General features: G+C 36.3%; 1 protein-coding gene across 2 annotated transcripts in view; it reads left to right on the plus strand.

The window, feature by feature from the left end:
• Window positions 1-13,694, plus strand: part of Nipped-B (Nipped-B cohesin loading factor) — a 28,831-nt gene extending 15,137 nt beyond the window's left edge. For both annotated transcript variants that reach the window (XM_019057761.2, XM_019057762.2), the window contains 10 exons: window positions 284-519; window positions 1,023-1,226; window positions 1,876-2,091; window positions 2,745-2,930; window positions 3,705-3,933; window positions 4,639-6,905; window positions 7,544-7,917; window positions 9,114-9,288; window positions 10,185-10,373; window positions 10,897-13,694. In XM_019057761.2, the coding sequence (XP_018913306.1) occupies window positions 284-519; window positions 1,023-1,226; window positions 1,876-2,091; window positions 2,745-2,930; window positions 3,705-3,933; window positions 4,639-6,905; window positions 7,544-7,917; window positions 9,114-9,288; window positions 10,185-10,373; window positions 10,897-11,130 (4,310 nt within the window). In that variant the 3' untranslated portion in view covers window positions 11,131-13,694. The remainder of the gene's footprint in view (window positions 1-283; window positions 520-1,022; window positions 1,227-1,875; window positions 2,092-2,744; window positions 2,931-3,704; window positions 3,934-4,638; window positions 6,906-7,543; window positions 7,918-9,113; window positions 9,289-10,184; window positions 10,374-10,896) is intronic.
• Window positions 13,695-13,833: the final 139 nt, after the last annotated feature.

Raw genomic sequence — 13,833 nt, forward strand, 5'->3', positions numbered from 1 at the left:
ACCTGAGAATGAATTTTTTCCTTGAAATTCTGTTTATTCATGATCTGTACGTGAAAAAATTACATGAGCCTAAGGGAAGATAAAAATCAAGTCTGAAACCTGATACCAGCAATTTTAATTTTCTTATTCAATGGAAAAAGCAATTAATAAATTTTTTTGATGAGTCGCATTTGACCAAAGTTTATTAGACGCTAATATTTGGCTTGACTGTTAGTCAAAAAACTTTTGTTGTGTGCCTGTCTTTTGGTAAGTGTCTAATCTTCACTTTGATTTTTTGGGACAGATGGTTTTGTCGGAAGTGCCCGGAAGAAGCGAAGTAATGCCAAAGAAGTTCGAGAAAAGAGTGTGCTACTACTTTATACAAAATTAGTGGAAGTGATCAGTTTACTGGCTGAACTGCTTAGTATTCAAACTTTAACGGACACAGCCGTGCTCCATGCATCGTCAATGGGTATCTCGCCTTTCTTCGTTGAGAACATCAACGAACTGCAGCTGTCTGCACTAAAACTAGTTACAAATGTGAGTAGTGGCTTCAATTTTTCCCGGTATGTTTCACATCGTCAGAATTCACTATGGGCTTGCTGTTTTCAAAATTTACATCCAAAGTGTTCAAAATAAACAAAACTAAATTTTCATTTTTTTCACTTGTGTTGCTCGCCAACTTAGGTTACACTGGTCACTTTTCTAGTTTCTACCACAAGCCAAAACAATTGCAGTGACCAAATAATTCTGTGGTGTGTTTTCATTGTGTTACTGAGTCATAAAACTGCCATAGGTCATGGATGCACTCAAGAATCAGGGTAGTTTTCCAGTAACAGTTATCTAATTTCATAGTTTTGGGGGTTTTCTCATCCAATTAGTTTCTTTATCTTTCTTCTTTTTACATCGTAATATTTATATTGGTAACTTCCACACAGAGACTGTCCTTCATACATTACATCGGCCATAATTTCTTGATTTGTCTATCTCATTTTTTTAGGACTGGTAACCTTAAAAAGCTAATCAATGAAATTTGTTTTCAGATTTTTACCAAGTATGAAAAACATAGGAAATTACTTCTGGACGATATCTTAGCATCAATGGCAAGGCTTCCAAGTAGCAAACGTTCGTTGCGCTCTTATCGTCTCAGTTCTGAAGAATATATTCAGATGTTAACGGCATTAGTTTTGCAGTTAATCCAATGTATGGTAGTATTACCTAAGCAGCTAGCTGATAAAAACAGCAATGTAAGTAGTCGTTTATATCATGACAAATTAAACCTCTGTTATGTATTGATATTCTTTGAATTTATCATCCTTTTTTAATAATCAGACTTTAATTTGGACTGAGTTTCACAGAAATCTATGAAGACACATTTAGGGACACATTTAGACAATGAGTAAGGGTAGTTTTGAATTCAAGTAGTCTCAAATTTTCTCCTGGTGAAAATTCAAAGGAGAGAATACATATTTTGAACATGAAAATACTTGTCGAACTTTGTTTTTAATACTAGTCCTTTGAAGGAATAAAATTTCAAACCTCTTTTTCTCGGTTCAAACAGAGTGCCACAGGGTGCATTTCTGTCGAACTCCGCCAATTTGTGATTGCACAAATTCAGCAGTTTTTTTTTTTTTGTGAGTGAGGAAAAATTTGAACTAACCACCTGTTACCTTATCTACATTTTTAGCTGCTATCTCTAAACTCCAAATTCTAAGAACAGCTCTTTTCGTTGCTAGGATGGTATACATTGAGGTATTGATGTGAATTGAATGTTGTGTAATTCAAGGATATTCTAAATAAAGGGAAGACTTTTTAAAATGAAATCTTTGTAGGATCTTTTTCTTTGAACTTTTCAATGTTTCATTGTAATTGTATTCTTCTTCGTTGCTTTTGCAGAGTGATCCGGATGTGGTGATAATTAGCAAATTTAAAACAGCGAGGTCGACAGCCTCAAATTTTCTGTGCATCTTCCTAGCAAAGTGCAGTAGCAAATCAGAAGAGATAGACTATAGGCCTTTATTTGAAAATTTTATTCAAGATCTTCTGACAACGGTGAACAAACCGGAGTGGCCTGCAGCTGAACTCATGCTTAGTGTCTTGGGAAAAGTCTTAGTAAGTAGCTTTTTTTGCGCAGATGGAACCATTTTTTTCCCTCCCAATTATTCTTCTTTGATCGTGAGAAAAAAGTCGGTAACTACCCCCTACATTTATAATTTGCTGTCATTACATAATCTACTCTTATGTAAAATCCACCAGCAAAATCCTTTTTCTGCCATAGAAATCTATTTCAAGTATTATCTTTGTTGTCACTTTCTCTCAATGGAACCTCCACCATAGTAAGATTTCCGCCAGATTATAATTTAAATGTATGAGTTTTTAAATTCCAATTTTAGATTTAGTGAGTTCAATATTGTTTAGCATTTGTAAAATCTTTTTTCACTTTAACCAGGCACAAGCAGATAATTTTGAGTGAGCTGAACTCGAAATATTAATTGTCAATTTCCAAAATTATTCCTACAGTCTTCCTTTAGAATAACTTATGATGACAGGAATAAAATTGAATTTTACAATGGTTGATAAATTAAAAATCAAGATCTGACTGCTGATTTTTTAGTACTTAAGAGAACAGATCTCTTGAAATGTTGACTGGAAGGTTTTTCCCCCCTTCTTCATTTTTCGAAAGAAGTGTGGAAAAATAATTGAATTTGTTTTTCCTTCACCTCTCTATTCAATGTATTCATTATTCCTCTTTTTTTTGTTTTCAGGTCTCTAACTTTGTAAATAAAAGTTTAGAAATGCCTTTACGAGTAGCCTCATTAGATTATTTAGGAGTCATCGCAGCTCGCCTGCGGAAAGACGCGGTTGTTTCTCAACTCAAATTGAGCACGATCGATCAACTTATATATGACATTAGAACTGAAGAAATGAAGACTGAAGATGGTGTTGTGAAGGTAGGCTTTGTCCGGTATTATAGAGTGATATTCATTTGCAGATCTGAAGTCGATTAAGGTTACTGTTGGACCTTATCAATCGTTTCCAATCTTAGAACTCAGGAATGTTGCTGTAATGTTAGCAAATCAAATCAGTGGACATACTCGACATAAAATGCATCTTTTAGTTCTAATCTCATACAAATCCAAAATTTGCAGGTACCACAGGGACCAAACTAACGACGAGCATTACTTTTATTAGTTCTGCCAATTTGTGTTGTTTTTCATACTTTTGGCCGTACATTATCTGAAGTGCAACTCTAGTTTGCCTAATTTCCCTAACATCAATCTCTTTTCAGTGATTCGAGGATGAAACTTCCTAGGCTCTCAAATGTAATCAGGGTTGCCACAGTCAGGGAATACGGGGAATTGTGGGAAAATCTGGAAAGACATGGAAAATGAAAATAGTGTCCAGGAAAAACTGTAAAGTCACCTTTATTTGCTGTCTAGAATGGTTTTGATGTTTTGAACAAGCAATTACTACTTAAAAACTGTTTCAAATTATATCTTTATAACCATCTGGCAGATCCTCTATTTTCAGAGAATTTTACCAAATTATGTCAGGTAAATCAGGGAATTTCATTTTCTAAATCCTGCAATGCAATGGGTCTTTTGAAAGAGAATGTATGTATGTCCTACATTTTGAAATTCTTGTATTTTGTTTGTTATTTTTAATAATCTTAATATCTGATCGTCTCAGTGCTATAATTCTATTTTTATCCCAACTACTTTCAGGGAGAGGTCCCGAGGGTCAAAGACGATGAAGAGCGAACACAGTTTTTACAGAGCGTTCTTCTAGACTTTCTAGCAGTGCGATCTCAGTCAGATCATTCATTAAATTATGCTCGCTATTTTTATTTAACTCTTTGGTACCAAGATAACGCTGCCAGCACTGGCACCGCTCCCACACCGGTCAAGTCATCAACCAAAGCCAAGAAAGAAAAGAAACGGAAGAAGCGAAAATGTAAGTTGATATTTTCTCTTTATTTGTTTTTTTGTTTTTGTTTGTTAAAGAATGTCTTAAAAGTGTGAAAAGTAGGAAAATTGGGCTGTTAAATGTTTGCCCTAAATTTCCTCAGTAAACTAGGAAATTATAGGGAAGTCAATGAAATAGACAAATATTAAGATGATCCTATGTTAAGTGCCCTAATATTGTCACTCTACAAAGGGCCGTCAACATGCTTGCTAGCAGCGATGATGTCCGTAAGGAGCCTGCAAGGCTGGTGCAGCCAATGAAAGCAAAGTGTGCGCTGATGAGCAGTACAGGGCTCATGTACACATTGTCCATGGGTGCAGGTTGGGGCAACTAGCCAGTTGCTTTGACATCGCAGACTATCGTGTTTCCTGCTCACCCCGATTCTTTTCTATCTTACAAATTTATTTTATCATCAAAATCAAAGGTTTTGGAAAATTTTCCTCAGCATAAGCTGTATCCAGATGTGAGTCAGTTTGTGTAAAATTATTTAAGTGAAATAGTCTCATCGAAATAGTGTAATTCTCTACATTCAGCAAGCATATCTTGGTTACTCTACCCTTTCAGGTGCAAGGTTCATGGTTATAGAAAATTATAAAGCACTGTATATGTGATCTCTTTGCTTGTTCTGCATCATTTTAAAATATTGAAGCCTCTTCAATTGGATATAACATTTTTTTGTTTGACATCTTGCAGATTCAAGTGATGAAGAATCATCTAGTTCAGAAGAAGAGGATGACGAAGAGATTAAAAAACAGAAAGAAAATGGTACCATAGACGGAGAGGATCCACTAGAAGTATTTAAATTGAAAGAAGCCCGGAAGAAAATGCTGCTAGAGAAAATTAACCCCTTCCATAACTCCATCAATGTGAAGTCAGGCAAAAACGAAGTCAAAACTCAAATCCTGCAAACTTACATTGATTATGACAGCGCAGAACTCGTATCGAGGTATCTTGCTGCGAAACGGCCTTTCTCTCAAAGCTTTGACACGTACCTTAAACACATCATCAAAGTCCTTGGTGAATCATCGGTCCAAATCCGAACGAAAGCCATGAAGTGTCTGACTGCGATTGTGGAGGTGGACCCTGGGGTCCTAGCGCTCAACGAAATGCAGATCGGAGTCAAACACTCGTTCCTCGACCAGTCCACATCAGTGCGAGAAGCTGCTGTTGACTTGGTCGGTAAATTTGTGCTCAGCCGTCCAGAACTCATCGACAAATACTATGAAATGGTGTCTGCTAGGATTCTGGATACGGGTGTCAGCGTCCGTAAAAGGGTGATCAAGATTCTCAAAGATGTGTGCACAGAGTGCCCTGACTTCCCCAAAATCCCGGAAATCTGTGTGAGGATGATCCGGCGGATAAATGATGAGGACAGCATTCGAAAGTTAGTCATGGAAGTGTTCTCAAATATGTGGTTCACGCCAGTGCGAGAACGGCCACCTGCAAAAGATGTTCTCTTGCGAAAGGTCATGAACATTACTGATGTTGTAGCAGCATGTAATCGTGATCTAGGAATGGAATGGTTTGAACAGTTACTCACTTCATTGTTTAAACCCAAAGAAGACAAAGACGATTCCACAAAGCAGATTTTAGAGCCTCCTAAATCATTGATCCAAGCGTGCAAGCAAATTGTTGACTGTCTCATTGACAACGTTTTAACGCTGGATGGTTGCAGTTCTGGCTCATCCCAACGGTTAGTCGCGTGTTTGCTCACTCTTCACTTGTTTGCAAAAATCAGGCCGCAGCTATTAGTGGAGCATGCAATCACCCTCCAGCCCTATCTAAGCGTCAAGTGTCAAACGCAAGGTGACTATCAGATTATCAGCAGTGTTGCACGGACGCTTGAACTTGTGGTACCTCTCATGGAACATCCCAGTGAAACTTTTTTAGCCTGTCTCGAAGAGGACTCGGTTAAGTTGATGATGAAGCACGACCCAAGTGTCATTGTCAGTTGTGTCTCCTGTTTAGGCTCTATCGTGAATAATGTCACCAAGAATTTTTCGCTGATCCGGGACTGTCTATTGAAGTATTTAACTCTCTTGCGACAGTTCAAGGATGTCTTGGAGAGAAATCCGCCCAACAAAGATGAATTAGTTGTCAAATTCTGCCCATTCTTTAGGAGATCTTCATTCATTGTTGGGCTACTTCTGAGACACTTTGATTTTACTAACAAAGAAGTCTTAGGCAATGAGTTGAGTCCAAATTTGAAGGATGAGATCTTTGAAATGTTGATGTATTTTCTACAAAACGAGCATGACTCTCAGCTGTATACTATGAAAGCCATCGGGTCTGTGTGCATCCGCCATCACGATCTCATGCTTGGCCCAGAGCTGAAAGCTTATTATCACCAGGTTTTAGAAGACCCGCAAGGTTCTGAGGCTATGAAAGCACAGATTCTAAACAACATAGAACAGTATCTGCAGGAAGAGGAGCGCAGGATGATACTGCAAGATTTGGAGTGGGCAAAACTGTCGAAGCAGGAAAATCTCAAAGAGATGGGTGATGTTTCGTCAGGGATGGCTAGCACAATTATTCAACTGTACCTGAAACAAATTTTAGAATCATTTTTGCATCCGTCTGTGAAAGTGCGACAAGCTGCCCTGCAAGTAATCCAGCTTATTTTGGCGCAAGGTTTAGTCCACCCTGTTCAGATTGTTCCATACCTGATCTGCATGTCGACGGATGTTGATAAAACTGTCAGTAATAGCGCTGATCGGCAGCTTCAAGAAATCGAGCGCAAGTATCCGGGTTTCATCCACATGAAGTCTCAGTCGGGTATTAAGCTTTCTTATAAGTTCCAAAAGTTGCTTCAGGGTGATGAAGTAGTTGTGAGGGGCTTCCGCACCAAGGAAAACGAGATGCCATCAGCTTTAAATGGTTTCTTGTTCTCAATTCTCCGGACAAAGCCCCAGAGGAGAGCTTTTGCGCTGGCTATCTTGAAGCAATTTGATGAACAAGTGGTGAGTCATCTAATTCTTATATTTTTCAAAAAAGATCTATGGTATGTGACAGTCCACTGTTAAGTGAAAGGGCTGTAGCATTAATAACTTTAAAACTAAGCTTTTAGACTGCTGTTCAGAAAAGTAAATTAATCCAAGTTTGGCATTGAATTGCTCACAAATATCAAATATAACTGGAGTTATAATTCCTCTAAGTTTTCAGTCAACAAACGTGATCTTGGGAAAAAACAATTTAAAATTTTAATCCACCATGTTTGGGCTGAAAAATTGTTGAATTAAATGCCCTCCTGTATTCTCAATTGGCACAAAAATTAACGAGAATATTGCTTCTGATTATTTGGAACTCTCTTTATATTTTCCATCAAACGCTCAAATTTTAATTTCTGGACACAACTAGAGAGAAATCGCTTCCCTGTGAAATTTATTTTCTGAAGGTCCTGTATTTTTAGTTCTAGGAGCCAAGAAATTGGAACTACATTTTTGCTCTGAGATAATAAAAGAAAACCTTGCCTGTTTCTCCCAATTACATCCCGAAATTTATGATAATAAGGACATTGTCAAATTACATATATATCAATAATATTTTAAGTTCAACCCAGTAATCTCTTGTCTGTTTCAAATTTGTTTTGTTATCTCAGAAAACATCGCTTTCGCAAATGTTATACTTGGCAGACAACATGGCATATTTCCCGTTCCAAGTTCAAGACGAGCCGTTGTTCATCATTCACCACATCGATATCATGATATCGGTGACAGGTACCAACCTGCTCCAGTCATTTCGGGAAGCGCTCTTGCCAAACCCCAACGCTCCCCAAGAGAAGCGGATTGACCCTACAACAGGTCAGGAAGTGCCGGTAATCGACGAAGATGAGGATGAAGATGAAGAGTCATTACTCAACCGAGTCCCAGAAGACACATCTAGCCTTCAAGAAAGTCTGACCGCATCACAAGGCTGTCTTCTTCTTCTCGTCCTCAAACAACATCTCAAGGCGCTGTACGGGCTCAGTGACGCGTGAGTAATACTTGAACTCTTCTACTTTTCTTCTTAGAGGATTGCCACTGTCAGGGTCAACCAGGAAATGTCAGGGAATTTTTAAAGGTCAGAGATAATGACGGAAGTTTTGTAGGTAAATTTTTACGTCACCTTTATTTCCTTGCCATATTGTGTTTAATGTTTCAAGTGACAAATGTTGCGCTATAACTATCTGAAGTTATGTGTTTTTAAGTAATCTTAATATCCTCAGATGTCAGGGATTTTGAGTAGAATGGGTCACCAAACCATGAAAGAATTTTGACCTGCTAGTACTGTTTTCTGAAGGTGAATGATAGACAGAACACGATGCGCCCATTAAAAATGCGAAAAAGTAATTCAGAAACAGAGAAATATGCAGTTCAAAAAGCGCAACTATCCCTCAAATTTAGAACGCCCTGGTTTCGTGCCGAACCAAATAATGTCATCCGGCACCAAATAGAAGGGAGCACGGGTTTCCACAATTTTCATCAAATGTCTTCCTACTCCTCATTTATAAAAACATTAGGAAGATGGAAACTATATCGTCAGAATCAAAGAATCGAATCTCATTTATGTTATCTGTAGTTAGCGAAGAACAATTTCACCTTGAAATACCTTTTCTTTAACGGACATCAGTGAAAAATGAGAGGAACAGCAATCTGACTGCCACAGTACATCAATTCCATAATTTTCTCGCTACTCTGGCGCGTTTGAAATTCCTTTGAGTCTTTTGACTTTTTAAAAGCGGGATTTTCCGGGATTTTGCCGCCAACACAACGCAATAAATCAACATGTAATCTACTCTACTGGTACTTGTAGAATATTAAATACAAAATGCAAGGTTAAGTGACCCAGTAGTCACGGAAACATCAGGCAATCATTTACTAAATTCTGTGGCAATCCTGTTCCTGTCGCTGTTCTTTTAAGTAACTTTCAAGAAATTGGGTCTCCAAATGACTGCTGTCCATAGTTGCCTCTTGCTGCCCATAGATGAGTCCAAAGTTTGAGTCTTTCTTATATAATGCCTAACAACTTCAAACTAAAAAATACAAGCTCGAAAGCAGAGCGATCAATCTTAGGAAGAAATGGATTCATTCGAATCGGTTTTAAGTTTTAAATTTAAATAATCCTGAGACATCATTTTATTTAATCTTCAGAGTTTTTTCCCCTATCTAACTGAATGTTTTGATTTTCAGAAAAATCTCGCAGTATTCGCCCTCAGAATCGGCCAAACTGTATGAGAAAAATGTAAATAGGAAAAGCAATTCAAAATTCAACCCTAAAGGAACACTAGAAAAACTAAGGTTAGGAGAGCCACCTCCTCATTTGGACGAAAATCAAAGGAAAGCCTTAATCCGCGATTACCTAGAGGTAAGCATTCGAAATCATCATCTGTCATGAAATGATCAATCAGTTAGTCAGATCAGTTACCAATAAATTATTGTATGTGCAGATGTAGATTCATATGCAGTATTGAATAAATATCTTTTGATACACTTTCTGCGATTCTTGTCGATGAATGAACCTCTTGATGTCAATCAGCCACTCTGAGCAGTCGCATCAATGATCCATTTTGATGGGCTCATTTTGACCGTGGAAACAAAGCTTTGCTGCAAGTTATACCACGGCTAACCGTTAATACCTCTATATTCATTCCCTTTTTCTCATCTCTCCCTCCTCTTTTCTTCTTTTATTTGTCTTTTTTCTCATTTTCTTTTCTCCTCTTTTCTTTTTCTGTTTTTCTCCTTTCTTTTTCTCTTTGTCTCTTTCTCTCTCTCTCCTTTTTTTCATTTTTTCCCCCTCTTTTTTTCGTTATTTCTTCTTTTTCTCTTTTTTTTCTTTGTCTGAAATTCCTTCTTTTTCTCTGTCTCCCTTTTTTTCTCTACACTAAACAAATTCTACCACTCTTTACAGATTTTTCCCTCCTTTATTCATTTCTTTCTTCTTTTTATTATTTTTTTCTCTTTTTTCTCTATAACCACTAGTTTTCCTTCTTTTCTCTTTTTTCTCTTTTGCTTTAAAATAAACGTATATTACTACCACTACTACTTTCTTCTTTTTTGCTCTTTTTCTTTTTTCTTTTTCTCTTCCTCTTTTTCTCTTTTTTTTCTCTTCTTTTCTCTTCATTTTCTCTTCATTTTCTTCTCTTTTTCTTCTTTTTTTTTCTCTACTAATACTTTTTCTTCTTTTTTTATCTGAAGCTGTGTCAACTAAAATCAGCTAGAAAAAAGTTCCTCAGTGACTTGAATCATATTTTTGAATTTCAGTTCAAGCACCTGATTATGAATTTGGACCCTGATGATGTTGATGACGATGATCTTGACAAAAAGCCAGGTTCTGGTTCAGGTGCCTCTGGTTGTTCTTCAGGGTACGCATCATACACGGTTTCCGAGGCCGACAAAGTCGATCCGGGAAAGCAACCCCAACCACCGCAGCAACAAGTCCAAGGAGATGTCGTAAGTGCTCTTTTTCTCTTTTACCGCGTTTCTATGATTGTGATTTTTCCCTTTTGTTTCATTTTATTTATTGGGGCTGATACAACAATTTAAACACGGAAATTGGTCACTTCCAGTATGTTTTAGAGCTGGAGGAAAAAAAATAATGAGTTTTAAGTTGTGTAGCAAGTTCAAAATAGAGGCGCGATTATGGAAGATGAAAATAGATGCGTTTTCTCAAGAAAAAGAAGTGGGAGGAAGGAAGTCTCTTCAAAAACATTAAAACATTGTTTTCTCAGTACTGGTAATCATTTATTAGAATGTTTATTATTTTAAAAGTGATATGAAATCTCAATCTTTTGAAAAGTTCATAAGTTGTGGTTTTATCTCAAAAAAGTGGCTGAGTATATTCAACTTAACGTAGTGCTGTACAATGTAATTTATGTGAACCAAAAACACCCTGAATGTATGCTTTTTTACATGACCTTACTTGTTTATTGTTCTTTGGTTTCAAATTGTTACCATTCTTTTTCTTTAACCACAGAGCAAAGCTGATCCAAATCAAGTGGCAAAAGAAGTCGAATCTCCAGTGGCGCGGATTCCCAAGCTCATAATCAAAAATAATAACGTTGAAACGAAACATTCATCCCATCGGTCCCACAAAAGCAAGAAAAGTGATAGGCAGAAGAAGCACCACCACAAACGGAAGAAACACAAAGTGCGGAGCTCAGACGAAGAGAGCGATGAGGGTTACAGCGACCCCGATTTTTTAATTTAAGTGAAAACATTCCTTCTCCGTTCATTACTTTCTAGTGTCTCTAAGCCCGCCTGTAGGGTTTTTGGGTTGCCGTTAGTGCCAAACAAAAACTGTTTTCTGGTTCGGAGTTTTCTCATCGCTATCAATCAATGGTATGATTTATTTTGGATTTAAAATATTGTTTATTTATTTTTTTCAAAATCTCGTACATAGAAACTGCAATTGCAGTTGTCATACAGGTCAGTAACAAATATTAGCAATAACAAATGAAAATAAAAAAAAAAAAAAAAAAAACTTAACAACAAATTAGCATAAAGCATATTTTTTTTGAAGCAGCTCATCAACTCTATAGAAAGCTTCACGAATTAGGAGCTGTTTTAGCTCTAACATGAATGATTCAAAACCAGTGTCCTTGAACAGAAGTTTTAGTTTTAGTGGCAGCAAATTTAGAAAGTGAATAGATGCAGTTTGATATTGCTCTTGGACACCTTTAATGAGATTTTGATGTTAGGATGCCTGGAATTATAGGAACTGATGGTTAGTTTAATCCCATCAGAAATCATCTATTTTTTTAACTCTTCAAGTAACTTACACTAGATGAAGGTTATCCGCAATCTCAGGCAATCTGCCATAATAGTATCACTGAAGGCGTCATCAGCCTGGTCAGAATTTCACCTTCTCAAAAATGTTGTAATGCCTAAATTGGAAGTTAACATTTAAAATTTTGTTTTATCTTGGACGCGCACTTGAAAGTTATTGATCTACAACTGACTTGAGTTATGACTAGTACATCTTAAAGTTAGCTTTATCAATGATTCAATTGGTAGGTGGGATTTGTAGTTAATTCATTCAATAATAGCTGATTAAGTATAGTTTACTTGTAATCCCACCTTTTAAAGTCTTTGAACGTATGAGTGATGAAGGTCACTGATCTTGCTTTAGTGAAAATTCGACTCTGAAAACGACGGCGACCTCTAAACGCTGCTGAGCAGGGTTTTTTTTTTTCAATTCTTTTTGTAATTCGTGTAAAAATGTGCAATTGTATCTTAGTCATAACCAGACTTGTGCGAAAATATTATTTTCGACAAGCCCTCTATTGTACATATCGGAATTTCTGAGCCTCAGCTAATAATTGTAAAGTCATAAGAGAAATAATGTAGAGTTTTGCAGGTGTAAAAATTTGCCGAGTTGTATTTGTACATATGTAAGAGATATATTGTGTACAGACCAAAATGTAAATCGGCTTCTTCTGTTTAAATGTGAAATTCGTGTATGATTCGGTATATAGATGTTGAAGTTGTGATGTAATATTTTTCGTGTGAGTTTTGAATTTGTTTCCCTGTTCAATGGCTGTATTATTCTATGTATTCTCAAGGAGTGTTACCGCTTTACGAATCTTCACTCGGGCGTCTGAAAAGCCGCTAGCAAGCAACTGTTCAACCCGAATCATCACACTGAGCGCCCACGTGAACTTGTAAAACACTGTTGCATTTTAACTGTAAATTGAATATGTGTATGTTTTGTTATTCATGCGTATAATTTTGAAAATTGTACAAAATAAATGCAGTAATTTTATGATTAAATCAATTTCTCTTTCTTTAACGGCAATTTCAACAATCCAAAGATATAAGTGGAAAGTAAATAGAAGTACATTGTTATGTATATACTTTATTCAAATTCCTGCATTTAAGGTTTTTGTAGATTGTACAAAAGGATAAGGAAGTTGATTAGCTTCCGTGGTTTTTATTTCTCTTTTTTCATTATTTATTTTATCAAGTTTTCGCGTGTCAGTGATGTAGCGAGAGTGACTCAACTCCCAGACGTTAAGTAATTGAAAGATATTTTCTAGCTAATTGATTTTGAACCTAGACACAGCAGATTAAGCTTAATTTTAATGTTAATGGAATTGAAGGGTACTGTTGTTTAAGCACCAGGATTTCAGTTTTTGTTTTTGAGTTCAAGCACTGTAAACGGGCTCCGCATCGACCCGCTGAATACAGTGCAAAATTTATAAGTCTACGAATTTAATTGGACACCCAAGTAATTCTAGAGTTCATTTTTCATTTTGAAACTAGTTTATTTTCATAAAGTGTCTATCAAGAATACTCAGTGCATTAAAAGATGTTTAGATAGGTAATTTATTTTTATACCTCAAGTCAGTAAAGTATCGAGTTTTCTTAATTTATTAATTTATTCAACTTTTTTCTTGGTATTCTCAAAAAGGACAGAAGAAGCATCTTTTTCGCCCAGTACAAACTAACCATCAAGCTTCACTTAAAGCTAGTGTCGAAATTTTTAGAGCACATGATAATTATGTTGTGTGAAATTACTTCGTTAATGCTATGAAAGTGCTTAACTCCTGTAAATATCACCAGTTATCCGTAAGACAACATTTTTTTACCGTTATCTAAGTAAACCTTGTAATTAAAGTTGTTTCTACTTCTCCATTTTCCTTTTGCAAACCCTCAATTTAAATACTAATTCAAAGTATTATTTTCTTAAATAAAGTGTAATATAATCCCCTTGTCCTCTCGCCATTCAAGTGGAGCAGTTCTATAAATAAATGTAACTTGATAAATTGTCCATATGCCATGTATTTCTTCTTTTTCTTACGCATATAACCACTAAAATCAGAGTCTACAAAGCTATTAAGCTTTGTAGACTCTCATACATATATTACGACCCCAAACATGTTCAAAATAAAACTCTTTGTCAAAGAGTTGG

The sequence above is a fragment of the Bemisia tabaci genome, chromosome 6 (assembly GCF_918797505.1).
Source record: "Bemisia tabaci chromosome 6, PGI_BMITA_v3".
NCBI classification, from domain to species: Eukaryota; Metazoa; Arthropoda; class Insecta; order Hemiptera; family Aleyrodidae; genus Bemisia; species Bemisia tabaci.